Raw genomic sequence first — 27,616 nt, forward strand, 5'->3', positions numbered from 1 at the left:
TTGGCAATAGCATTTTTATCAGGCCGATAATTATCAGACATCCCTAGTTACATCCCATAATTCATGTGGGAGTGTCGAATTTTGTGCCAATGTGCACTATATTTTTTATTTTTTAAAAAAGCAATCTACTTTATTGACAATTGCAATAAATTAATGGAAAATGGAGATAAAGACATGTGTAGATCAGGGGTGTCCAAACTTTTTCCCACTGATTCACATACAGAAAAATTCACCAATGCACCGATACTTTGATGTATTAATTAAATTAACTCATGATGTATTAAAAATGCTAAAAACCAATATATCATTAAAAAAAAAAAAAAGCTGAGGGTTAAAAATCCTTGAGCTGCACTTTGGACACCCCTGTGTCTTTGACGTTGTGTTTCCAGTGGTGGCGACTCTGGTGGCGTCCCACGAGTTGATGTCTTATCATGTTGAACAGAAAATCACTCTGTCGTGGAGGGCGACAGACGCTGGTCGTCATGGCGCCTCAAATCGGTCTCCAGCTGCCTCTGCTTTTGTAGCAAACCCTGCAAAACAAACCAAACAATGAGCCACTATTGCATGTTGTGTCTTCTCCTTTGTGTGTGTGTGTGTTACCTGTCGTAGCTGTGCCAGACCTTTAAGGATCTCCTGCTGTCGCTGAGTGTTTCCAAGTCGAAGGTCTCCATGGGATGCATCAGAAGGAAGCGAAACTAACGGTAAAGAATGAAAAAAACATGATTGTCAGTAATGCCCCACTAATAACTTTATGTGTCTAACTGACCTATGTGTGGAGGGGGCGTGTTAGCGGGCTCTGCGGGGTCCAAATTGAAGACTTCATCTGTGCGGATGTAAGGGATGAACTCCAGGACAGGTGGCTGAGCTTCCTGTGCAACGGCAGGAACGCTCCCCCTTGGAGGTAAACATGGTAAGGGTTGGATTGAATGGTTTACGGTTCATCAACAATACAAACGTTTTGAGATGTTTGACAAAGCTGCTCACCTTTCAGCAATGACAACCGCAGAGACGTTCCGACTGTTTGAGTCCGCCTGCATCCCGTAAAGAAAAAGGTTAGCAAAAGCGGCTTCATAATAATGTTGTGTTCCTAACAGATCTAAACGCAAAAAAAAAAGTAGGCTTCGCTACTCGTCTTAAAAAGCAGTCAGGGGCACCGTCAGTCACAAATGAAAGCGGGACCTCACGCTCACCTTGCTGCATCTAGACTGAGATGCCTTGGAGGGGAGCTGGGTGTCCTGATGATGGGGAGGCGGGCCACTTCTTGACTGGCAGTTCCGCTCCTGCAGGGTGAGAAGCTCCTCCTGCCTCTTGAGTCGACTCTCCTGGCGGTTCCTTTGCAGCGTGACCGGGTAGCGTTCTGACGCAGGAACAAAGCGGCGACTGGGTCTGAAGACGACATGGTAGAAATGTACGTACGAGAGAGGCGGGGTACACCCTGGACTGGTGGCCAGCCAATCACAGGGCACATATAGACAAACAACCATTCACACTCACATTCATACCTATGGACAATTTGGAGTCGCTAATTAACCTAGCATGTTTTTGGAATGTGGGAGGAAACCGGAGTACCCGGAGAAAACCCACGCATGCACGGGTAGAACATGCAAACTCCACACAGAGATGGCCGAGGGTGGAATTGAACCCTGGTCTCCGAGCTGTGAGGTCTGCACGCTAACCACTCGACCGCTGTGCAACCTACACAATATTATATTCATTCATTTTCTACCGCTTATCCTCATGAGGGTCGCGGGGAGTGCTAGAGCCTATCCCAGCTGTCTTCTACACCCTGGACTGGTGGCCAGCCAATCACAGGGCACATATAGACAAACAACCATTCACACTCACATTCATACCTATGGAAAATTTGGAGTCGCCAATTAACCTAGCATGTTTTTGGAATGTGGGAGGAAACCGGAGTACCTGGAGAAAATTCCACAGAGATGGCCAAGGGTGGGATTGAACTCGGGTCTCCTAGCTGTGAGGTCTGCGCGCTAACCACTCGTCCACCGTGCAGCCCCCTTTTTATTATTATTATTTTTTTAATGCAAAGGGGTTACCTTTGTGTGTTCCACTCAGGTCTCTTCTCGTTCCTCCTCTCTGTCCTGGCAAAAGCTTCGTATTGATTTCCTCCTCCTGCTCCTCCTCCTCCTCCTTCAGGCCGACACATCCTCTCCTTGCCTCCTCTCACAGCTCGCTTCTTGATGTGTGAAGGAGGAGTGGGCAGACCAGTAGTCTGAGCACTGTCTTCTCTGAGAGGCGGAGGTGCTTCTATAAACAAACATACAAGCTTTGGTCTTGATTAACTGATCAATTAATTCCCGGATTAATCACATAACAATAAGAAAGCGATTATGTTCTACCTGTCTGTACAGCTGTGTCTCTCTTCTCCTCTAATCTGTCAACCTGACGCAAAACTACACAACACACACACGGTGTATCATTGATTGACAGCTGTTAGCGTGCGTCCAGTGAGACTGCTCCACTCACCACTGAGCTGCGGTGACTCCTTTGCTCCTCCTCCACCACGACCATGCTCCTTTCGCTGCTCCTGACGAACACATTGTACCGATTCCTTCATGCAGTTGTGTTGACTTTTTAATGTAGTTGTTTTAATAGTAAACAGTCGTGTCGATTGTGAGGTTAGTCGTAGCGTCTGATGTTAATGACTAGCAGTTGTGTGTCGCTAGTTCACCTTGTGTGCGTCCTCCTGGTACTTTGTTTGTAGAACGTTCCACTCCAACATCACTCTCCTCTCCTCCTCCTCCTCCTCTGCCTTCCGCTTGGCCTCCTCTTGCATCCTCTGTTGGCGGCGCTCCTCCACTTGTGCTTCGATGGCTTTCTGTAAGAAGAAGAAGAAGAAGAGGGGGCGGGCTTAGCTGATTGAGCTTTCAAACAGATCGCTAGACTCGAACCTCCGCCTCTTACTTGCTGCTCCAGCTGCTTGAGCCTCCTCCTCTCTCTCTCCTCCATCTGTACCGGGTCCAGCAAGGCCGTCATGCTCCTCAGATAGCTGACACACACAGACAAAGTACAGAAATAGGAGAACTCAACACATATTTAACTTGTTCAATCCATTTTTTCAAACGCAGTCATTCGCCGTAGCGGCCATTTTTGATGATTTGGACTAATTTTTCAAGGCACACTGTTTTTGTGTCACATACACTACCACTCAAAAGTTTGGGATCACTTGCAAATTTGTTTTCCAAAGAAAAATACATTTTTATGCATTTCACAAACAATTAAAAAGAATCATATGATTTTCAAAGAAGGATGTACATTTTTGCATAGAGGCCTACTATCAACAACTGTCAGTCCTCTGCATCAATCTCCTGGTATGGCTGCTAAACCAAGTTCATCATTTTATAAGGCTAATAGATTAGAAAAGCCATCTAAAAAAAGTAAAACTAAAACCTCTTACCATGCTGTTAACTACTCCCTTCAGAGAGCAGCACAAACCGGGTCTAACAAGGACAGAAAAACGCTGCACAACTGTGCAAGAAGACATATCTGAGAGTGTGTAGTTTTAAGACAAAGACGTCTCACAGGTCGTCACCAGTGTCGGCGTCAACAGTGAAGCTGCGACTTCAGGACTTCAGGATGCTGGACTTCATGGCAGGACTACCAAGAAAAAGCCATATCTCAAGACTGGACAAAAACATTTCCAAGTGATCCCAAACTTTTGAGCGGTAGCGTAGACATGATATATACCAGATCAGATATATATTTTTTTTTGTCTCTACCTTGTTTCGTTCTTTAGTAATCAGCATTAGAACACATTTTCACAATTTCCCTTCAATGCATAACCTCCTTTGCACAACAGGACCCCCAAGTTTTTTCACTTCCTGGTTGCTGTAGTGCTCTTTTACAAGGCCAAGATGCAGGCTGAGTTCTTATAAAATGCACTTCTGCCACCCTGTGGCTGTTTTTTCAGCTTAAAACTGCACCAAACATGTGCTATTCTAGTGTGGAGTTGCATCATCACGTCCTAGATGTGTTATCATTCATAGTCGTGATGCCGAGCATCACAGTTTGATTGACTTCTGGCTTGAGAGAACACTCTTAGATCCATATTATTATTCTCCACGAGGGGGCGTGGTTCTGCGCTACCTGCTTCTGGCCGGGTATCTGCTACTGGTGTCCACACTGGCTCGGTCTACACTGTCTGCTCCACAGCTGCTTGCGGCGTCCCACGCCAGAGACAAGTTGGACGAGGGATCCAAATCCAAGTCCCCTCGCTTAGAGACACCGATGGGGACTGGAGGTGGGACTGGAGTGGCTGCAGGGGGTCTCCTCTGCATTGAGTCAAAGTGTGCGGCCCAGAGGTCATGATCTTCTTTCTGCAACGATAGTAGAAGGTCAGTGGGGCAAAGGTCACACAGCCTGGTATTAGTACTAGTACTGGTCTTCTGGGACCGGGTCTACCTGACTCTGCAGAAACTTCTCTCGTTTTCTGCGCTCGTTCGTCTCCTCCCTCTGTCGGTCCAGCTCTTCCAGCCAGTGCCTCCTCTGCTCCTCTCTCCTCTCGACTGTCAGCAACTCCTCCATGGGAGTCACCGCCTACACACAAACATACACAAGTCATCCTTTTTCCATGTTTCAGTTGTAAATGACAACATTTTTTATGGTAAAAGGAATTTGAGGAGGTGACTTTTACCCCGAGTCTGAGGCTGGACCTGATGGCTGCCGGCTGCTCTCTGTGGCGACCCAACAACTGAGCTGAACACACACTTCCTGTGTCCTCCTCCAACTAAAACACATACAAAAACATCAGTCTGGAATATCATATGGAAGAAGTTGACGCGCTACGGGCTGCACGGCGGTCGAGTGGTTAGCGTGCAGACCTCATAGCTAGGAGACCCGAGTTCAGTTCCATCCTCGGCCATCCCTGTGCGGAGTTTGCATGTTCTCATGGTGCATGCGTGGGTTTTCTCCGGGTACTCCGGTTTCCTCCCACATTCCAAAAACATGCTAGGTTAATTAGCGACTCCAAATTGTCCATAGGTATGAATGTGAGTGTGAATGGTTGTTTGTCTATATGTGCCGTGATTGGCTGGTGACCAAAGACAGCTGGGATAGGCTCCAGGTAGTCCTCAAGTAGATATATGGGAAAAAGTATTGTACTACAAAAAGTAAAAGTATAGTACTACAGCGTATATTAAAGTGTTGAGTGGAAGAAGATATATTAAATACCTGCTGCCTGACTGAGGTCAACTGGTCTTGCTGTTGCTGCTTCAGGGCCACCTGTTCGTCTACAATGCAAACACACGTGACATGTCAGTCAAGCAGGATGCTCTCATGATTATCTAACTCAGCTATGGAAAATGTACAGGTTTATTTAGGCCACAAGATGGCAGTAGCAACCTCGTATCATGAGTGGTCAGCATGCAGTAGCTTTAAAATCTTGGTATGGATTCTCAGCTGTTGGTGTGAAATGAATACTCTGAATACTCCGATTAGGGTTTTAAACTGCCGATTCCGATCATCCAGGATGGAAGTCATGCGAAAATCGTCATATTATAATTTTTTTAATTTGCCGTATAAAGAAGAAAAGTCAGGACAATTCCAAGATCCCATGATTGCCTGTGGCCTCAAAATTGGTAGTTAGATTAATCGGCAATTAATTTGTAATTGGCATAAGTCGATCACGTGATTTTTTTTTTTATGGAAACCGGCCGATACTGATTGATCAGAGCACCCCTAACTTGCAGTACTGTTGTTTACGATGAACTCATCAGTAGTATTAATGCTGACTGAGCAGTTTGCACCTTATCACTGCCATAACATTAGTTCTATTGCTGCTGTATTGTGCAATATATTTAGGAACAAAATATCACCTGGATAAAGAGAGCTATACGTTTTGCTTGCCACATTCTCCTGCACTCCAAATTATCACAAAAGCTACAAAATGAACTTATGTATAACGACTTTTCACATTTCAGATATAACGGCCTCTCTCCCGCTTCCAATGAACGCCTCGTCCTCTTTGCGGTTTAGGCAAATAAACGTTCCGACGAGATTTACAGCATCAAGCAGAAATGAAATAAAACTGCTTACTTACTTAGTTCCCGTCTCCACTGAGCCTTCTTGGCTTCCACAGATGCTTTGGTGTGGACTTCACGATCCTCCAACCAGCTGAATAAACCTCCATGTGACCTGATTAACACCACCGTTGTTACAATTAGGAATTTATTAGCATTTGCTAGCTAACATTTTCCTTGAATTCTCAGTAAATAAGGCACAAAAACAGAACTTGTGTACTCTTTAGTGCTGATCCAAATTAGGAAAGAATGAGACCAGACGGACAAAGGTCACCTATTGTCTTTTGGTGGTGATATTAAAGTTGTTTCTTCTCCCTTTGTTTCGTCCCATCCGACTCTATCCTCCATCTGTCCTCCACCTTGATGTCCTGAAAGTCAAACATACGTGTCTCATTTCTGACATAGCAGGAGACAACGACTCAAAGTGTCGTTCACCATCAGGAATCAGAACGCCGCGCTCCTCTAGAGTGGGTTGGTCATGGCTGGAGGTTTGGACGCCGTTGAGTATCCGCTGCACCTCTTCGCCAGGTAAACCCATCGCTGTGTCGCTCTGTCCTTTATTCTCAGCGACCTGCGGGTTCTTTGGTCCTGCCTTCACGTTACCTTGCGTCCTCACAGTGTTCCCGCTGGTTGTCAGGGATACCGTGGAGGTATTTGTGCATTTGTGCCGATGTGACTGCACCTGACACACACACACTCAAGTAAGGTTAGCGCACTCTTGCATGGCGAGCAGTAGCGATAAAACACAGAAGAAGAAGAAAAAGAAAAAAAAGCCAAGAGCTCGACAATCACCTTGGGTACAGCTTTGGCTTTGCCCCCGGTTGTCTGATGCTCCCGTGTTTTGGAGGCCGTACGACTGGCTGCTCCTCGCTCGGACGCTGCATTGGAGTCGAGGGAGGACGATCCATCCCCTGCCTTGTTCTTGGTAAATTTGGGCCGATTTGTGCACTGCCGGGCTGGATGTGAAGGCAGCACCATGCAAGATGGCTGACCGGAACGCAAGATGCTGGCCGGGCGGGACCTGAAGGCTGAATGCTGCAGAAATAATTGCACATAAAATCAATTATAGATTATTTATAGAATACCAGTGCTACAGTTAACCAGTACTTTAGTTGCATATCATTCTGTGACGGGGGGTTCATACCTTTCCTAGATTCCTCTCAACACCTGCTGTGTAGAAACGAATGAAAATGTTACAAATATTCAAAAATAAGAGTAATCATGTGGACTCACCGTGACTGAGCACGATTAACTTGGGTTTCCCATTTTCTAGTTCAAACAGGAGCCCGTCTCTGTTCAAAATAACATTGAAAACTCTTACTAGCAGTCTCTGTTCATATTAATGCAAACAATCATCATGTTTTCCTTTATGTTAGCACACATTGTATCTGCAGTAAAGCTAGTCTTAGGTCACATTCAGGTACGTGATTGTCATTTGGAAACGTTTTATGATTAACATCTAGTGAGTTAGCATCTGCATTGCTATGTGGAGCAAATTGTCCTTGAGCATTTCACTGCGACACACACACGTGAAGTCAACACATTAGCCTAGCTAGTTGCTTGTAATCCGAAAAAAAAAACTTACCCGAGATACATGGCAATATACGATGAGGAATATAATGACTGAACACTTATCCGTGTTTAGTGTCTTTGTTTACAAATATAAAGTGTTTTCCCCAAGCTGCTTGATCGTTCATGTACAGTGTCACTACAATTCCTGATCGCCAAATTGTGTACATGGGCTACTGGCAACGATAAAAAATGCATTCGCTGATTGGCTGTCCAGTTGCTCGGTGTTCAAACGAACAGCCAATCACACACGGTTGCGTCAAAGGGTTGAGCCGTTACGAATTTGTTGCATTTAAAGACAACTGGGAAGTTTGAAGGGCACGATACAGAATATGGATTAACTCGTATAATATAATATATAACATAGCGCGGATATGGTTAGCATACTCTATATGTTATTATTTTATACATAGGAAGTTGTTTACTCAATAAAAAGATTTTACTCTCATTAGGTTGAAACCAAGTAATCATTTTGAGCACTTGCTACGAAGGCATCACCGATCGACATTTAAAGCATCCAGGAAGCGCGCTGTGTAATGTGCAATGTTCGTGGGTATAGTTTAAATAAACTTCCCATTTTATACAGTTAAACAGTCATGATGGTAATCCTGCACCAGTTTAGACAAATATGTAGATATACATTGTTAATATATATAATTTCTATGTTGTCATGACAATGCAGTACATTTTTCTGTTTAGTCATATTGTCATTGTAATGTCACAAAGGTGCTGTAGGGGGCACCGCAGCCTGTCGTCCATGCAAATAAAGTGTAAAGCCAAACAGTCAGTTAGCTTCACTGTAATGACGTTAGCCTACTGGATGTGTTTTTTTTTTACCACGCGTTTATCGAGCTTGGATTTCAGAGAGACAAACACCGTCCCAGTCTCCGAAGCAACGCCTCGACTCGGCCAGTGAATCCGTTCAATTGTCGGCCCCGGCGGCCCCGCTGGTAAGTTGTTTGTTATGGCAGCGCAGTAGGGAGGCTGAGTAACGTCAAACCGTTGTGTTAGCTAGTAAGCTAGCTAGCTAGCTTTAGCATGGTGTCGAAATAACGACACCGTTTTACTACCACTATCCACTACACAGGGACCGAGTTTGATTAAAAAATGATACAGAATGAGCGAACACGGACCAGCGTAAGTCACATTTTTATCCTAATTTGTTTAAAATTCAGCACAACCGACACGGATAGCGAGCGTGTTGCCAGGCTAAGGTCAATAAACTGGCCAGTCTGACAGCTAACAAACATGCTAATATGCTAACTAACGTGCTACCCGAATGTCCGAATGTCAGTTATTGTTAGCCTCACTGCACACCTTTTGTTGGGAACACCGGGGAAATATATCTTGGATAACTTTTAAAGCTCGCTGGATGGATATTGTTTGGAGGAATACGTGAGGATGTTGAAAACTTTGCTACATCACGTCAAAAACACATTCAGGTTTGTTGTGTATCTGCGTGTTTACATGATACCAAAATGTATTTTGTCGACGGTGGAGGTTCTGTTGCCATGTTTAGCTGAGCTGGGTGTGATTTGAGTTTATGTTGTGTTCCGCAACTGATGCTGGACTAACTTAACTCTGACTGCCCACAGCATGAAGAGCACCTGTAAATCTTAAGTGACACCTAATAAAAACAATGTGATTTGCATTGGTATAGTACCATTTTGTAGTACTGGAATATTTCTAATATTTTGGTTAGCTCCACAAAGTGGCGGTTTCATCTCAATAATAAACATTCTAAAATGAATGCCTTTGTAACATTGTAAATAAAAGTAAACATAATTATCTTGATAAAGAAATATTTGAAATACATGTGATGGAGTACCTAATGATGTCTCGCAATTGTATGCAGTAACCTTAGCAAATAATCAGATGCTGGTGCTGCTTTTTTATTTTCACAGCTGTTGGTGGTACACTCTGTCGCCATGTTAAATATCTGTCAACAACCTGCAGTCCCCTATGAAATGCATGCTAGCTAGCAGGTGGAATTTTAGAATTGATCAGTCGTAGGAACAAAGAGAGATCCTGTCTTTGTCTCGTACGCTAAGATGGCGCCAGTTCTACGGCAACAAAAATATGAAGTACATTGACTTCCATCTTGGCGCACCAAACTACTAAACTACTTTCATCACCCTGCCACATCGGAGTCAGTTTGTTAGCCCCTTCCGGTCCATTTAGCCAAGGTTCTGGATCTTCTTTTACCATCAGATTCTTCTTTTGTGAGTTTTTTTCCTCCCCATCAGATTTAACAACTGCAGCTTCAATGTTCACGTCAAGGAACAAAACAACAAAAGTTTTTTTTTTTTTTTTTTATCGCTGTGTTTATTTTAGGTCTCTTTTAGACCCGGGCTATGTAACATTGTGACTTCAGGTCTGAAAGACAAGATGTCCTCCAGAGTCTGATGACACTAATGTTCCTCAGACACGACGGGACATTATCCAGGGGCAATATTTGGCAGCAGCACAGAGGAAATGGCACTGATAGGAAGGAAGTCGACTCTCTGAGTAACCCCCTCCCCCATTTAATGGTCCTTCCTTAATAGAAAGTCTGCACTTTTTAAATGAATGTCATGGTAATGGTTTAATTCATATTGAACCGACACATAAATTACACTGTAGCACATCACATAACACAATTCACAATTCCGCACGTCCAAAAAGGAGTAGAAAGAAGCAAAGCTTATTTATTCCTGTCCCTCATCCGTTTCGCATCCGTTGCAATACATTTGTTCAATGTACAACGGACTTGATGATGGTAATAAATTGATAATAGCTGATGAAATAGTTGACAGAGACACAGTTTGGTAATGAGTAAGTACAGGCAATGTAATGTTGAGTTAGTAGCCAACGTAAGAGTGCTAAGACATAGCATTGTATGTGCTAAGTGGTTAAGGTGTTTTCTTCCTTGTACATGATAAACATAACTGCTGGTACGGTTGCTTGTAATAGCTCATTTTATACCATTGTTTGAGTTCCTTACTCAATTTGTTCCATAACTTGATTCCACACACAGAAATGCTGAAGGTTTTTATTGTTGTCCGTGCATATAAGTGTTTTAAGTGTAATTTTTTTCATATTTCTCCTCTCTTTTTGAGAATAATTTTTGTTAACATGTTATTGTTAGCTTTATGCATCATTTTAGCTGTTTGAAAGTTTACCAGATCAGCAAATTTAAATCATTGTGATAGGGCTTGTATGTTCCCTGTAAGCGCCATTATGGATTATCCGAACTGACCTTTTTTGTAGCACGGTTAGTGAGTGGAGTATACTTTTAGAGTTGTTTCACCATATCGCCACACAACAAGTTACATATGGTAATATTGTCATTTAATAATATTCATTCATTCATTTCTACCGCTTTTCCTCACGAGGGTCACGGGGGGTGCTGGAGCCTATTCCAGCTGTCTTCGGGCGAGAGGCGGGGTACAGCCTGGACCGGTGGCCAGCCAATCACAGGGCACATATAGACAAACAACCATTCACACTCACATTCATACCTATGGACAATTTGGACATTTAATAATAATGTCATGGTAATTCTCGCCACTTTAGTTTAAACGTTATATCCTTCCTGCGTTCTCTGCATACAGCCAATCAGCCACCTTGATAGGAGAACATCTTTTTCGGTTGGCGAGAACGCCAGTTATGGTTGCTACAGTAACCCCACTTCCTCTGTAATTGTGACGGAGAAGCAAAGATGACACATGTCCGCTGTCCTCATGGCTGTTTTGAATGACTTGAAACATCTCCGCCAGAATGTTAATTTCTGTGTGTGTGTGTGTTAGCAGCTGTTGTGGTCTGTCTTGGGATATGTGTGTGTGTGCAGCAGCTGTGTGTAGTATTATTGTTTTCATCCCCCCCACAGTAGGGAGTTTCTGGCCCTCTGGGCTTCATGAGAACTAGATCATGCCGCAGTTGTGCTCCTCTCCATATCCATTATTTTGGTGTTTTAGTTGCCTCTCACCGACTGCTGTTTGTTTATTCCCCATCCCATCACTTGGGTCTCGGCAACCATTTATCAGAGGCCCATCATGTGTGTCAGCAAACTGTAGCTTTAGCCGCTATTTACTATGATGTTGTCTGATAATGTGCTACACCGCCCTGCAATAATATACACACAAGCTGCTGAGTCAGGACTTCATCATGAGGGCAGCGATGATGATGATGATGTTTTAACTGATGCTATCTTTTCATGGGACAACACTAAACAAATAATTGGCGACCCCCCCCCCCCCCCCCCCCCAAATTGTCCATAGGTATGAATGTGAGCGTGAATAATTGTTTTTCTATGTGTGCCCTGTGATTGGCTGGCCACCAGTCCAGGGTGTAACAGCGCCTGGCATAGGCTCCAGCACACCCCCATGAAAATAAATGGAAGGATGGAATACTAAAGAAACAATGTGCTGATACAATGTAGTCAGCATACATACAGCTTTGATAGCAATGTAAATTTACTCTACACTCTAAACACACAACACAACCATTAATATCTAAACCTCTGGCAATAAAAGCGAAAGCACTAGCTAACTTCGAGTCTACCAAGTGGGCCCAATTATCCATTTTTTCTCTTGGGGGCGTGTGACTCAGTAGTGGTGCCCCGATTTAATATTGATATCGACTATCAGTCCAATATCGGCTAAAAAAAAAAAACCAAGATTGATATTGATTGCAGAACCCACATGATCACAGCAGCGTGTGCTAGCGTGTTTAGCAATATCAGCCGTGTGGATGTGTTTTTTTTTGTGTGTTAAAGTCCGAAAAAGGCATTTCAGCTGAGTGCAAACTTGTCATGTAAAAGTTTCCCGTGATGGCACAGAACTGGGGAACACCCAACCTCATCACGCATTTGTAGAAGGATTATTGCAACACCACAGCTTCCTGTAACGGAATCCCACATGGAAGGCTGTAATTAGGCCTGTCAACAATACATTTTCCTGGACTATAATTGTCCTACAAATTATTACAGATATATCATATTTCTACAACTTTGAATAAAATAAAATATGGCATAACAATGCAAGCACACCATATAAAAATCAAGAAACTAATTTCTCAAGATAATTTAACATTGTAATCGGAATATCCAAAGCTTTTAAATGAAATAAATTAAACTAACTGCAGTTGGAGAGCTTTTTCCACATTTGTTTATTTTACAGCCTTATTTTTTCCTCTCAAAATTATACATAACTCTACAGCTCACAAGCTTGTTGAAAATAATAATAATTAAAAAAAAAAAAACAATTACAGCCTCAAGTCTTTTGTTAAATAACGATTGAGGTAGTTTCACCTATTTCTTTTTGAAGCACCTCTCAAGCTCCATCAGGTCGGATGGGGAAAAAACTACATATTTTTTCAGGGCAGCTACTTCCTATATAAGCGCTTAGATGTTGAATTATATTTCATTTGTTGTGATTTGTTTTGTAGCTCCATGCCTCTCCACTCTCTGATGATGAGGGATAAGTGACGTGACTACTAGCAGCAGGCAGTGAGTGACCGCTCTGATGTAAGTCTGCCTGTGTGTGTGTGTGTGTGTGTGTGTGTGTGTATACACCCTCCATGGCCAGTTGTTGGACATTGCCTCCTCAAGGCTATCAGAAAGATGTATTAATCCCCCTCAGTATCATTCATTTTCATCGTCTACTAATTTTGCCAGGACATTGGCCAGAAAGTACAGCTTTTGTTAAGTCATTTAAAATGGCAATTCCGCATCGTCACATTCAAATGCATAGGCTAGTTTTGAATCCTCGACTTCTACCAAGGCCACACTGAATCAAAATGTTATGTTTTCTTCCTTGGCCTTTAACGATCTTTTCTTGGCAATCTATTACTTTTTTTATATGGAAAAACAAAGAAGAAAAAAAAGCACTCCCATGGTTTTAATATGGAGCGGTTGTAGGTACTATGTAACAATCTCATTGATGCTAATTCAGTTTAGATTGTAGGTAGTCCTGGAAAATCTGGTAATCTGTTCTACGTGGAGTCTTGCGGTCCGAAATAGACTCTTAATCAGCCAGTTGTGATCACACAGCTTTGTCACAGTCACGGCAGATGGCACCACTTATCTCTCCGTCTTTAACTGATTGGCTGCCTTCTCCATTCATTCACCACACCTGGCTGAAATACCACCGTTCCTTGCAGAAGATACGGATGAAATGGTTTCTTATAATGCCACTGACAAACTAGTTGGGAGACAGAGGGGGTAGTACTTGTGGGAGGGACGGGTGGCTTTTGTTGTCCTTGACTTTGCCCTCCGCTTCAAAACCTGCTACACACACAAACACACACACCTGTTGTTTGTGTGCCACAACTTCCAAGGAGACACATTTAGGTGTGCAAAGTGAAACATCATACATGACCTCTGAATACACCAGTAGCCACATTGGTGTTTACACCCATTTATCATCGCCATAATTGGGTTTATGCAAACAGGCGACTAATTAATAAAAAAGCGCCCGAGTGTCACAAACATCACATTAAAACGCCAGCAGTGCATCACCAACTGAAAGGCTTTTAATAGAACACTTAAAATGGAAACACCATTAGAGCGTACAGCATATGGGCTTCCACTGTCTGTAATTTAATAGTCTTTAAAGAAATTAAATGTTTAAAAGAAAAACTTTCAAGTATTCTCTCTACTGACTTTTATGGGGTCTTTTCTATTTGTTTTTTTTTTGTTTTTTTAGCAGTGCACAAAAAGACTCACTTGTAAACAAACATGGCATTGATCAAGTGGGATTTTTTTTCTCATGACACCAAATGTCCTGCAAAGGATGTTCTGAGGGGAAAAAATAAATCAAACCTTATCAGCCACCTGGAATGCCAGCATCACTACGACGCCCAATGTTTGTTTTGATCACCATGGCGTTTTAAAGGTGCAAACAGTGGTCTGTGATTTGGACGGACGACCGAACGATCAACCCTTTACCGTAGTTGAAGATGGCGGCTTTTGTCGGTTAGTGATCCCTCAGAGCCACATCCATCCATCCATCCAGCCATTAATTCATCCATTCATCCATTTTCTATACTGTTTATCCTCACTAAAGTCGCGGGAGTATGCTGGAGCCTATCCCGGCTGACTGGTTGCCCTTGGAGCCACAGTGACTCTTATCAGTAGTTGAAAAATGTATATATATTTTACATCCCTAGTTTTATTTCCTCAGTACATTTAGTTGATAAACAAACATGGGCTCAGAAATTGTCGCAGAATCTTTTACTGTACATTTATTGTTTTTAGTCCACTTTTATCAGCTTTATGGAATGGAATGGAATGGCCTTTATTGTCATTATACAAGATGTACAACGAGATTGGAGAGCTTCTCCTTTCAGTGCCGTAGTCAAGTTAAAAAAAAAAAAGGTATACAAAAGTAGAGTAAAAAAGACAATTTAACAAGTTATATAGTACAAGGTATGTACAAGATATCCAAAATATACACATAGTATTGCACAGGAGCATATTCAGGAGCAGACATATTGCAGATATATTAATTTTAGTGCAATGATAAATGGGTCATAGTGCAAATAATGACTGGTGTATACGGATGAGTGAAGTCACATATGAGTGTGACTCATATGTTTGTCCCAGCAGACAACCAGTTGGATTGTCAACAAATAACACATTTCTTACAGTTTAGTTTAGATTTTAGCATTTAGCATTTGGTTTTGGCCTTGCGTCCCTAGTATTTGATGCCTTTACTGTTTCCATTGTTCTGCTATCCGGTGTCATTGTTTCTCATGCTAATAATTCTCCCTGCGGTTTTTATTGTTGATGTTCCTCAGCAACAGAGCAGCTTTGATTCCACCTCGTTAACCGTTGTGTTTGTGCTGAAACGCAGCTTGAATCGCTAAACATGCTCTCAAATAACTGCTGATGTTTTGAACCACGAAGCAGCTGGGACTTTGCAACATCTGCTGGGAGAACATCTGGGGAAGTTTTATGGCGGGACAACAAACCTCGCTCGCCTTTTGTGCTTTTTATTTCATCACGTTGACCTCACCTTGTTGTGCATCTTTTCCAGCGGTGAGCTCCACCATCGTGGCACTCTCTCTGGCTTCCACTGCCCACTCCTGACCACCTAAGCGGGTCGCTGTCCTGCCGGCAGTGGAGTGGAGGACTCTGATTGGAGAACTCACAAGGTGGTTTTTCGGTCTGGCGCCGCCTCCCCCTGGGGCCGGCGTGCGCTCCCAGCAGCCCGTGGTGCCCTGCGCCCCGCCCTCACCGTCACTGCCCGCCAGAGCCCATGTGCCAGGTAAGAGCTGGAGCACATAGATTGTTGAAAGCTTTATTTGCACTGTCAAAGATACACGTGATCTTTGCATGTTAAATCTATGCCCGCGTCTGCAGGAGGAGGTGCGGTTCGTCCGCCAGGAGCCATGTGCCTCCCTCATACCAACAACATGGACAACAAGCTACAGGGGGCGGGGCCAGGGGGAGGAGCTTCACTTCGATCCCGAGGAGGCGGTGTTCCATTGGAGCCCTTCATGCACCAGGTGAGGAGGAAAAAAATATTGTAATATTTCTGTAATAATAGCTGCTTTGTCCCAACGTTCTGCTGTCTTTCATATGACCTGTTTTCATGCACCCGCACCTGTGTGTTTGCAGGTGGGGGGTCATACCAGTATGATGCGCTATGATGACCACACGGTGTGCAAGCCTCTGATCAGCAGGGAGCAGCGTTTCTACGAGTCTCTGCCTCCAGAGATGAAGGAGTTCACCCCGGAGTACAAAGGTACCACATTCTATCTTGCTTTGCTGACTCAGGCCCAGCGCACTCTGCAGCCTTGGCATTTATTGTGACAGTAAATACACTACACGCACACCATGGGCTAAATGCACATTGTCACCCTCGCGCTCCTGCAGAGGTCACACAGTGTCAACAACTGACAGATTGATGCAAAGCACTCCTGCGCGAGAAAGATGCTATTTTTATAGCCGCAACCAAACATGTTTTTATCAGATGACACCGAAATGATCAGAGGCTCAAAAACGTAGGAAAGGTCATGCATGCATCACATAATGTAACATAATGCTGTCACCTCACTCAATGGCTTGTTTGCATTTTAGTAGGAACGTGCTTAGCGACACAAAAGCACAATGCTCTGGTTTTCGTCACCTGACTGATGGCCGTGACTGTCCCCGTGTTTGCTTTTAAATAAACCAAATACTGGCGCACAAAGAAAGAGACTGACAAACATCAGCAGTCGCCTTGTTTCACCGCTTTGATATGTGGGCCAACATTGCACTAAAAGCACTTTAAATAGCATGCAGAGCTTGTTTGTTATGTTACTTTAATCTAATGTTTTTGTACAACTTAGGTTTATAGCCATTATGAAAGAACTATATAAAGTGGAACCTTGGTTTTTGTCAATCCTTTTCAAGAGGTCAGAAAAAAAAAAAACTGAAACCGAGGCAATTTTTGCCGTAGGAAATAATGTCAATCCCAGTTTGATCCATACCATCAAAAATATGAATAAAAAGTACATTTTATAGAGAATAATTATAGTTTTACATGCGGAAAACTGCAATATATTATAAAATGACAAATGGATGGAACTTTTGTTGATGTGTACTTCCTGTTTAATAGCGTTTGTCACCCTCTTTGCACGGACAATTGAGTCAGCGGCGCATAGGGCGCTTTGTTTAGGCACTTGATTTTATGGAACAGTACAGTAAAGGGGGCGGCACGGTGGTTTAGTGGTTAGCGCGCAGACCTCACAGCTAGGTTCAATTCCACCCTCGGCCATCTCTGTGTGGAGTTTGCATGTTCTCCCCGTGCATGCGTGGGTTTTCTCCGGGTACTCCGGTTTCCTCCCACATTCCAAAAACATGCTAGGTTAATTGTATGAATGTGAGTGTGAATGGTTGTTTGTCTATATGTGCCCACCAGTCCAGGCTGTGCCCCGCCTCTCGCCCAAAGACAGCTGGGATAGGCTCCAGCACCCCCCTGCAACCCTCGTGAGGAAAAGCGGTAGAAAATGAATGAATGAGTACAGTAAAGGGCAAACGGACAAGTCTATTACATGCAAACGAAAATTGAGCAAAATTTTACCATAACCGAACTTTTCAAATATTGGGGGGTAAAAAAAGGAGCTTTGATTGTACAGTAGTACATTGTACATTAGATATCTGCTGGAATTCAAAAGATTACACAAGTTTGTGTATGTACAAGTATATTTATGTACCCCCATGTGTCACCATTTAAAAAAAAAAAAAGAAAAGAAATTGCACATAAAACATAAATTAATTTCCCGCTCTGGATGGGACACAGTAGGCCACTGACCCACACTGCGGCTGCATCCCCACCAGAGCCGCCTACGCTACACTGCAGGGTCCTGCGGGTCACAGTGCCATGACAACAGTTGTCCGTGGGGTGTCTATATTTAGCTCTGGATCTGTGCCCACTAAAGATGTCCTACTGACATCACAGCAGTAGACAGGCAGGCGCCTCAACCAGAAGCTCTTTGACATGATCAGATGTCATTGCACGTTTTGTTGTTGTTTGTGGATTCCGAGCCAGAGAGAAGATGCCTTGCTCCTCTGTGGACGGAGCTCGGAGAGAGTACTCCTCAGGTTGATTTCTCCTTGGCGAGGAAAATTACATCAGCGTGTCCCTTAGCAGAAATGAGCAACTAAAAATAGCAATTTAATGCTGAAATAACCCAGGTTGTCCCATCTAATTATGTGCAATCTGCTCCCCAATTGGATTTTGTCCGTCTCTATTATGCATATTTAAACAGACAGATGACTGATACAGACTTTTATTGATCTGGACAGCCAAGCTTAACGTTTTGATGTCTTCTTCCCATCAGGTGTGGTGCTAGTGTGTTTTGAAGGTGACTCTGACGGCTATATCAATCTGGTGGCGTACCCCTACGGCGACAGCAACGCGGAGGCCGGGGCCGGCGAGCATGAGGAGGCACCCGAGAGGGAGCAGCCAAGGAGGAAACACTCCCGCCGCAGCCTCCATCGGTCCTCCTCCTCCTCGGAACACAAGGAGGAGCGCAGCGATCGCGACACAGATTCCTCTGATAAGTATGTTATTTTAAACATAATTGGGTGATCGACTCTCTTTTGCTCTTAGTGTTATCACATCGAGATTTCCCATCACAGAATTATTTATTTCTGTTTGCAGATTCAGAACACATACATTCGTGTAAAAGTCAACATTAATGTTATCTGGGCCTGTCACCATAACAAATTTTGAGTAAATGAGCTACAAATTATTGCCGATAAATGATATTGTTGTCAACATTATTTTGAGACCATTTTGCCATAAATACATTACCAGTGCAAATTGCAGTACAATTCAAGTGTAAACACCGCGTTACTCCTCATTTGGACTCGCCATTGCCAACGCATGCACGGTTAGAACATGCAAACTCCACACTGAGATGGCCGAGGGTGGAATTGAACCCAGGTCTCCTAGCTGAGTGACCTGTGTGCTAACCACTCGTCCGCTGTGCAGCCACACGCATACACATGTCGATATATTGAGGCTGGCAAAATGATCAAGTTTGTTTTTATTTATCGTATCCGTTGACTTCATTTATTATCATGACCAAATCCGACCTGACAACCGAACTCTTGTCTGTCCTCCCACACAGCAATCTCACGGAGCTGAAGAGTCCGAGAGTGGAACCAAAGATTCACTTGGACCTTCCCTTCCAGATGCTGGACTGGAACAGCGGTTTGAGCTCAGAGAAAATCAGCCACAATCCCTGGAGCCTCCGCTGCCACAAGCAGCAGCTCAGCCGTATGAGGTCTGAGTCCAAGGACCGAAAACTCTTCAGTATCCTCCCCTTCTGGCAACTTGTTTTAAGTGGCATCAGAATAGAGTTTTCACATTCCTCAGATAAGTGTACAAATGACCGTATTGTATGTGGAATAATAGGTAGTCATGGACTCCAGTGTGTACCACAACAATAGGAGGCAGGTACAGGATGTAAACATGGGTGAGGCTGGTGTGAAGTGAGGAGGAAGTTAACAGGTCAACAATCATATTTTTATTTTTTTGTCCACGGACACCACTTGTAGCTACAAAAAGACATGGAGATGTTCTTCCTTTGCAGCAACAAGAGTTTTCACTCCTCTGGTTTATATTCTAGAACTGCAGCTTACATGCATCGTCAACGGTTACCTCCTTAACAGGAGTTGATCCAGAGTTCCTGTTGTTGGAGAATGTGGTTCACCACTTCTCGTACCCCTGCATCCTGGACTTGAAGATGGGCACCAGGCAGCACGGGGATGACGCCTCCGAGGAGAAGGCAGCTAGGCAAATAAAGAAGTGCGAGCAGAGCACCTCAGCGACACTGGGGGTGCGACTGTGTGGCATGCAGGTAAAGTAGCAGCTACCGCCATCGGGGCCTTCATGTCAATCCATGTTGTTGCATAATGAGGTGTCTTTATGTTGATCACGTGTCTCTGCAGGTGTACCAGCTCAACACCAGCCACTACCTCTGCAGGAACAAGTACTACGGCCGCGGCCTGTCCATCGAAGGCTTCCGCCAGGCCCTCTACCAGTACCTGCACAACGGGCGGGGCCTGAGGCGGGATCTCTTTGAGCCAATCCTGAATAAGCTTCACAGTCTGAAGGCGGTGCTGGAGCGGCAGGCGTCCTATCGCTTCTACTCGTCTTCACTGCTCATTATCTACGAGGGAAAGGTGAGTAGTCAACACAAAACAGGAGTCTCCTGTGATGATGTGCTCAAACAAGGCCGAGGCTGGAATGGATGAGATATTCCATTCTGGTGCTGATAACCTCTTTGTTCACTCGTAGAAGCCTGAGCCCCCTGCTGCTTTCAGTCCTGGACAGCTCGTTGTCCGACAGAAGACCGCCGGGGGTCCTGAAGAGCCTCATTTTTGTCCCACGCCCCTTGCGCCTCCGGCTACCGACACTCCCTGTGCTGCCGACATGAGCCACGAGGAGGACCCGGACCCGCCGGCCCATCAGGGACCCGCACCGGTGGCTCCACCCTCACCTCATGCTCCCCCACTGGCCCCACCCACAAAGTCAGGCTGCCACTCCACCCCCTCGGCACACCCCCATCCAGACTCTCCCTGCCCTGCTCCCAGTCTAATCCCCCTCTCTCCGGCGCCCTCGGCCCCCTCGCCCCAGCAGCCCCCTCTGGTGGACGTTCGTATGATCGACTTTGCCCACTCCACCTTTAAAGGTTTCCGCGGCGACACGGCAGTGCATGATGGACCCGACCGGGGATATGTGCTCGGGCTGGAAAGCCTGATCCAAATCCTGGAGAGCCTGCGGGCCGACAACCGTCAGTAATGTGGAACATCTGTTCAGGAGCAGACGTCTCGACGTCTCGTTAACAGAAGTGGATCCCTCACAACATCGCCATGGCAACATGGGCATTCTACAGTCCAGTAGTAACTATAGCAACAGCCACGAGGCAGGACCGTGGAGCCCGAAATACATCTGACCTGCACTTGAGGCTCAACACACACACACACACACACACAATGATATGATGCATTCCCTCCGCCCCAAACCCTGTGACCATCATAGTGGTCAGTGCTGTCAATCAACCCCAACCTCCCACCCCCTTTCTCTTCACCAAACCTGCACAGGTGATTGCTCCAGGCACATCGTTTAAAGCAATAGATAGCGACAAGAGGTGAAGACTTTTTTTCTTTTTGTTCCCTGAGCAGGGACAATGACAACCGTGAGAAGTAGAGACGCTTTCCAACTGCTTTGTGCTTTGTATTGTCACTATAGTTTGTCATTTAAATTGATGGTCTTGGCCATCGCTTCGTTCACAAATAGATCTTTGTGAGGTATGTGTTGGGTATATTCCTAACAAAGGCCATGAAAAGACCAGAAGTGACCATGTCTTGTCATAATGCTGTTTTTTTTCTTCAGACACAGTCCCAGAGCATGCTGGAAAAAGAGTCACTATAAGTACAGCATGTTCTGGTTGTGATGTCAGAGTACTGTACTTGGTGCACAAACTTGATATTATTTAGTCAAGTACATCCCTTCCCTCTTTTGAAATGACCTGCACTTTTCCACTACATTTTCAGAACCTCTTCAAAAAGGGATTTGTTGTTACCAAACTCTAGAATAGCAAGTCTTTTGTGGATGTCTGTTCCGGGTGATCTTATTGGGAAAAATATGTTTAAAAAATCACCAAAACAACGCAACCTGATTTTTTTATTTTAGTTTCAAAACACTGTCGTACAATATTGTCAAATGGGTGCAATTTGAAATGCTCAACTGTCAGCCAGCCAGCCATGCTTTAAAATGACGCACGTCCTCCTCTGGTGACGTCACCACAAACGTGCCATCGTCCACTGTCTCGTGATTGGTCAGCGTCTACTGCTCAGAGCAAATCAGCTGTGCGCAGTTATGCGTCCCTCCAGAAAGCGGATGTGGTGGCAATTTACTGCCCCCTGCTGGTCAGCAACAGAAGCTCCAGAAGCTGGAGCCATTAAGAAGAGAGAACAAATAGTAATATTTTATTTTTTGGTTTATTGAGGTGATAATTTATTTTTTTATTGTACCTTTACCTCTATGTATGTGGGTAAATGTCTTATATTTTCCATGTCTCTCCCAAAAGTGTAAAAAAAAAAAAAGATTATGTGCTCACAGAGTGATGACATTTCAGGGGAATATTTAACAGTATTAATTCAGCATATTGTTGTCTGTTTGGCCACAGGACACTCCAGCCAAACTTTGCTTGGCACCATCCGACAGGTTGAGTGTGTGTGTGTGTGTGTGTGTGTGTGTGTCTCATTTTTGCTTTGCCTCACGTAACCTTTGCAGGCGTTGGATGCACGTTGAACCTATTTATAGTGATTTCACCATCACACGGTCCAACATTCTAGTTCTTGTCCCTCCTCCTCCTCACATGTATGTTGTCATGTCTGTTGTCTCCATTTATTTTCTACAGATGACACCATCCATCCCCACTGTTTGGTAGAACAGTGAAAGTGAGATTAAAACTTTCCAGATGTTTTTTTGGCCTCCTGTTTGAAGTTATTGATTTTTGTGCAGCAAGTGAGTAAGATGTACTTGTCAGAATAGTTGGTTGAAATTAAAACTGAAATACTTTTAATTAGAATTCTGGCTTTCTACAGCACAGAGACGTCACAAAAAAGGCAAATATATTTGATTGTTTCACACACACAAAAAAAAGATGCTTAAATTTTGTGTTTGTTTGTCATCCCAGCTGACTTGCATCTTGTCATCCATGAAGGTCGTACTCCCGGTACAGGACATAGTCCTTTAGTCTCCCCGGCAATGGCAGGAAGCTCATGAAGACAGGCGACCGCAAACGAAGGCGACCGAGACAACGGCGAATCCTTAAACGACAGAGATGCTTCAGGCAGCGAGCGTTCTCTGAGGAGGTGGAAGGACCAAATAACTCGGATTATTCATCAGGTACATCTGCACATTCAACAAATCTACAATCCATTATCCATTTAGCAATGTACTATAAGAATGGTTAATACATCACAGCATATCATAGCAATCCCCGGCTACCGTGTCAATGTGACTCCAAATAAGCATTTGGATTATTCATCAGGTACATCTGCACATTCTTATAACAAATCTACAAAGTTCTTAATGTGTATCCATTTAGCAATGTACTATAAGAATGGTTACTACATCACAGCATATCATAGCAATCCCCGGCTACCGTGTCAATGCGACTCCTTGTGGCTGTAAGCAATAGCGTTGTCATGTGGTCACCTTGCAGCCTGCAAATGTCGCTCCACTGCTGCTGCTCCATGAGGGCCGCCTTCAGCTTGCAGCATAAGGTCACATGATCAACATAGTCCAGCAGGACCCGAACCACGTGACCCGAGAGGTGCTTGAGCCACGAAACGGTGATCACCTCGCAGAACTGTGCTGACAAACACACACACACACACACAGTCACGCCTGTCAGCATACGTCCATTGTCGATTTTAGTTCTGGTTACCATCGTGTCTTTGATGACAGTGTTGGTCCAGCCCTCGTAGTCCTCTGGAACGTGGGATCTGTTGCCATAGGGACAGTCAAAGCAGCGCTCCACGTGGTAACCATAGCTACACAGCATCCTGAGAACCACCTGAAACACACACACAGACAGTCATACCCAAGAAGCGCCCCTGAAGCAGACGTGAAGCGATACCTCGTCATTGAGGGCGTATTGCAGTGCCGAGGGGAAGTGTGTTGTGTTGATTCTGGAGTAAAAGTTGACGTTGGCGCCGAACCTCAGCAACACTTTGATCAACTCGTAGTTGCCCAAACGCAGAGCGACCTGCCAAGATGGCATAGCAACACATCAGCGACACCGTCCAATTGTTTAAACTAGTGTTTAAATTTCACATTCATTTTCCCACTAAGAAATAATGCAAATACAGTGGAGCTTGCAGGAAGTCACAAGATGTCTTCTGTCTGTCAGACTGTATCTACCATCGATTTGGTATGTTATTAAAATTCATGTATTAAAAAAAAAACATTAAAGCATAGGTAGGTGTCAAGTACTGCAAGTGTAAAAAGAAGTTATACCAGTAACTGTAACATGAAGAGTCTTGAACCAGTCATGATGTGCTATATATATCACGATATTGACACTTACTATGGTCATATCATTACATCTAAACAGACACTAATCATTACATCACTCTTCATTACATGATTAGAGTTCCCATACACGTGCTGGTATGTGTTAAAAAAAAAAAAACAAATATGTTACGGACGTGTGGAGGACAGGAAGTGACGTTGAGTTTTAGTTAGGAGTGAATTACGGCCACAACAATAGACTGTGTTGTTATTGTGATTATTATGACTATTATATTATAAGCCAGCTGCTTGTGTGTCACCAAACATTACAGGAACAATGTTGACACCTAGTGGCCAGTGTAGAATAGCATCATGTTTTTTTAATGCATCTTCTGAATGGCCTATTGTATTTTAGTTAATTTAGCCTTTATTATGCTTGAAAGGGCTTATTTAAGCAAAAAATACATAACATTTACTTTAAATATGCACAGTTTCTGACTAATAATAGGCTAAATTCAACCACAAAACAGTAGGATATATTTATGATTGTAGATGCTAGTGTTAACTCAACACAAATGGTGTTCAGGCTACAGCATGGATGGCCAAACGTTTGACTTTAAATTACATGCTAAAACCAAAACAATGTAGGTCAATATATATATATACTATGCAGTTAAATGTTATGGTCCTTAGTCCAAACAGCCAAGTGTAGCGTCAACAAACATACATACAACATACATATATGTATCACTATATCGACAATTACTATAGTACCCATTATGTCATTGTATGGTCATATCACCTTGTACTTTGGTATGTGACAAAAATAAAAAAAACTTAAACTATATTAGGAAAGCAGGAAGTGAACAAATGTAACAGTTACTGATTGTAAAAGTACCAGATGGAGGGGTAGGATTTAATAAGCTTTGCTTCTTCCTACTCCTTTTGGACATGTGGAACTGTGAACTGATTATGTGATGCATTCAATTGTAATCTGATGCATGTTCAAATTAAATAAAACCATTATCATATTAAAAGATAAAACCTTGTGGTGTTAACGAGCATGCTCTCGTACCTGCAGACATTTAACCGGGTCCTGGTTGGCCATGGCTCCGGCCTCCAGCAACATGCAGACGGACGGAAGGTCGTTGTTGGACACGGCGAAGAAGAGTGCTGACTTCCTTTCGTCGTCATAGCCTCGGCGCACGCATGGATGCAGCATGTAGTTTGGGTCAAAGCCTTGGTCCAGCAGCACCTGGAGGAACGTGTCTTGATGTTTATTAGCATGGACCACAGAGTCGTGAAGAGTGTGGACACGCACCTTGATGCAATGTGAGTGTCCTCCAGCCGCCGCACTGTGTAGCGGACTCATTCCGCTGTTGTCTATGTCTTCCATTGACGTTATTGGAATCAGCAGTTTCAGAGTCCTGCACAGAACACATGCAGTAACTCAATTATGAATCATATTTCATGCAACAATATGTTCTGTATTTTGGTTTGTGCTTTACTGCAGGTGTCCCCTGTGAGCGGCCCGGTGGATTGGTAGGTGCCCGCTCTGTTTAGCCACATTGGGGTCAGCGCCGTATTCCAGCAGCAGCTCCACAACAGAAGCATTTCCACTCGCACACGCCTCGTACAAGATGGAGGCCTCGTCCTGCGCCTGAGACATCACGTCCGCTCCTGATCAGAAACCAAAGGCAAACACAAAGAATCTATATCGGTCCAAAAATTAAAATTACTGATTTTTCTTTTTACAAAATTCAATTAATTTGAAGGGGTCCCTAGCAGAAATAATGTAAAGTTAATTCTACAATCTGTTCCAGAGTCAATCATAACACCTTCATTATGTTTACATGCAATGTTTTAAGTCACATTTTAACACTATCTGTCACGCAAGTGTAAAAAGAAGTTAACCAATATTATTCATCATTCACCGTTATGCTTTTAGCGACATGCTATTCATGTTAGCATCTGCTTGGTACAATTCATCCATCCATCCATTTTTTATGCCACTTCACTAGGGTATGCCGGAGCCTATCCCAGCTGACTTCAGGCGACCCTGGACTGGTGGCCAGCCAATCACAGGGCACATATAGACAAACAACCATTCACACTCACATTCATACCTATGGACAATTTGGAGGCGCTAATTAACCTAGCATGTTTTTGAAATGTGGGAGGAAACCTCATCAGTTTTTTTCAAACTGTGTCTGTCGATTAATCTCTTGTTTTTCGAATTAATCTGCACACAAGCAGTAATATGGAATAATCTTGTCGGAATTCAAGCATGGGAAAAACATGGGAACAAAAATAGTAACATTTTTAAACTAAAGAAAAAAATAATTTTATTTGGGACGTTTGTGGATCGCCTGTGTTTGTCTCATGGCAAGTCCAGTGTCATCTATGGTTATCATCATAATCAGTGATGGCATTCAAAAACACTGTACACACTTGCAGAGTTAATCCTTTGGATTCTCAATGACCTAACGCCACAAACCATGATGTTTTTGGTGTCACACCTCCCTTACCTTTCCTCAGCAGGACCTCCGCCACTTCCAAGTGACCCGCCTGAACAGCCAGTGCCAGCGGTGTAAGGCCAAAGCGGCTGCGAGCGTCCGGCAGCGCCTTGGCTTCCAGGAGCAGGCTCACTAGATCGGCTCTGCCCAGTCGAGAGGCCTCGTGGAGCGGGCAGCGGCCGTGGAGACCCGCCTGGTTGACCGCCGCACCTCGTTGAAGAAGCAGCTTCGCCAGGTCCATGCAGCCCGACCGGATTGCTGGAGACGGCAATGAGGTCATTTATATACTTTATCATTTTAATTTCACTTCACAATGATGTCTTTTACTTCTAACACACAGTAGTCATTCATTTGTGTGTAAAGAACCCTTCTAGTTCTTCAAGTTCCTGAGTGGGTGTGGCTGCCATATACACATATTTTACACATTTTTTATTGGCCATTGGGGCAATTATTATTGAGCCCTATGAAATCTGCCTAGCAACAGTGACCATACATTGGACGTGAACATGAAAAGAATCCTGGATCTACATTACTGCTACTGCTAGCTGCCTAAAAATATTCATTCATTCATTTTCTACTGCATATCCTCACGAGGGTCGCGGGGGTGCTGGAGCCTATCCCAGCTGTCTTCGGGCAAGAGGCGTCCACCCTGGGCTGGTGGCCAGCCAATCCCAGGGCACATATAGACAAACAACCATTCACACTCACATTCATACCTATGGACAATTTGGAGTCGCCAATTAACCTAGCATGTTTTTTGGAATGTGGGAGGAAACCGGAGTACCCGTAGAAAACCCACGCATACACGGGGAGAACATGCAAACTCCACACAGAGATGGCCGAGGGTGGAATTGAACTCGGGTCTCCTAGCTGTGAGGTCTGCGTGCTAATCACTCGCCCGCCGTGCAGCCCAAAGACAAAGAAGCCAAAAACGTACCACTTCCACACGCAATAGGAGGAGAACTTCTTTTCACTCTATCATGTTGGA

At 44.0% G+C, this 27,616-nt stretch overlaps 3 protein-coding genes across 10 annotated transcripts in view; 1 reads left to right on the plus strand and 2 right to left on the minus strand.

The window, feature by feature from the left end:
• Positions 1-12: 12 nt before the first annotated feature.
• Positions 13-8,792, minus strand: ccdc66 (coiled-coil domain containing 66). 2 transcript variants are annotated; one of them, XM_058054682.2, is made up of 21 exons: positions 7,624-8,792; positions 7,272-7,330; positions 7,183-7,205; positions 6,831-7,073; positions 6,474-6,720; positions 6,313-6,406; positions 6,059-6,153; positions 5,191-5,249; positions 4,655-4,747; positions 4,423-4,557; positions 4,108-4,337; positions 2,926-3,010; positions 2,693-2,839; positions 2,488-2,548; positions 2,361-2,414; positions 2,058-2,268; positions 1,191-1,386; positions 985-1,031; positions 767-894; positions 601-695; positions 13-530 (listed from the first exon to the last, which is right to left on the minus strand). In XM_058054682.2, the coding sequence occupies exons 1-21, from the start codon at positions 7,632-7,634 to the stop codon at positions 447-449; spliced, it is 2,397 nt and encodes a 798-aa protein (XP_057910665.2). In that variant the 5' UTR covers positions 7,635-8,792; the 3' UTR covers positions 13-446. The 2 variants fall into 2 exon arrangements, with proteins under 2 accessions (XP_057910665.2, XP_057910664.2); XM_058054681.2 differs by having other exon boundaries at positions 7,183-7,208.
• ip6k1 (inositol hexakisphosphate kinase 1) lies at positions 8,340-23,114 on the plus strand. Of its 5 annotated transcripts, none has more exons than XM_058054687.2 (10): positions 8,340-8,557; positions 13,035-13,113; positions 15,626-15,856; positions 15,952-16,097; positions 16,210-16,336; positions 18,417-18,639; positions 19,212-19,396; positions 19,768-19,943; positions 20,035-20,268; positions 20,384-23,114. In XM_058054687.2, the coding sequence occupies exons 4-10, from the start codon at positions 15,981-15,983 to the stop codon at positions 20,885-20,887; spliced, it is 1,566 nt and encodes a 521-aa protein (XP_057910670.2). In that variant the 5' UTR covers positions 8,340-8,557; positions 13,035-13,113; positions 15,626-15,856; positions 15,952-15,980; the 3' UTR covers positions 20,888-23,114. The 5 variants fall into 5 exon arrangements, with proteins under 5 accessions (XP_057910670.2, XP_057910671.2, XP_057910674.2 ...); XM_058054691.2 differs by lacking the exon at positions 8,340-8,557 and adding an exon at positions 8,581-8,744; XM_058054689.2 differs by lacking the exon at positions 8,340-8,557 and adding an exon at positions 8,900-9,049.
• asb14a (ankyrin repeat and SOCS box containing 14a) overlaps positions 22,102-27,616 on the minus strand; it is a 6,978-nt gene continuing 1,463 nt past the window's right edge. For 2 of the 3 annotated variants that reach the window (XM_078798401.1, XM_078798400.1), the window contains exons 6-13: positions 26,641-26,886; positions 25,621-25,792; positions 25,434-25,539; positions 25,188-25,367; positions 23,739-23,867; positions 23,547-23,675; positions 23,315-23,468; positions 22,102-22,960 (exon numbers count right to left, since the gene is read on the minus strand). In XM_078798401.1, the coding sequence (XP_078654527.1) occupies positions 22,806-22,960; positions 23,315-23,468; positions 23,547-23,675; positions 23,739-23,867; positions 25,188-25,367; positions 25,434-25,539; positions 25,621-25,792; positions 26,641-26,886 (1,271 nt within the window). In that variant the 3' untranslated portion in view covers positions 22,102-22,805. Of the gene's footprint in view, positions 22,961-23,314; positions 23,474-23,546; positions 23,676-23,738; positions 23,868-25,187; positions 25,368-25,433; positions 25,540-25,620; positions 25,793-26,640; positions 26,887-27,616 lie in introns of those variants that run through there. The other variant, XM_078798402.1, reaches the window with a different exon arrangement.

The sequence above is a fragment of the Doryrhamphus excisus genome, linkage group LG18, assembly GCF_037039965.1.
Source record: "Doryrhamphus excisus strain RoL-2023G ecotype Guam linkage group LG18, RoL_Dexc_Guam_v1.1, whole genome shotgun sequence".
Taxonomy (NCBI): Eukaryota; Metazoa; Chordata; class Actinopteri; order Syngnathiformes; family Syngnathidae; genus Doryrhamphus; species Doryrhamphus excisus.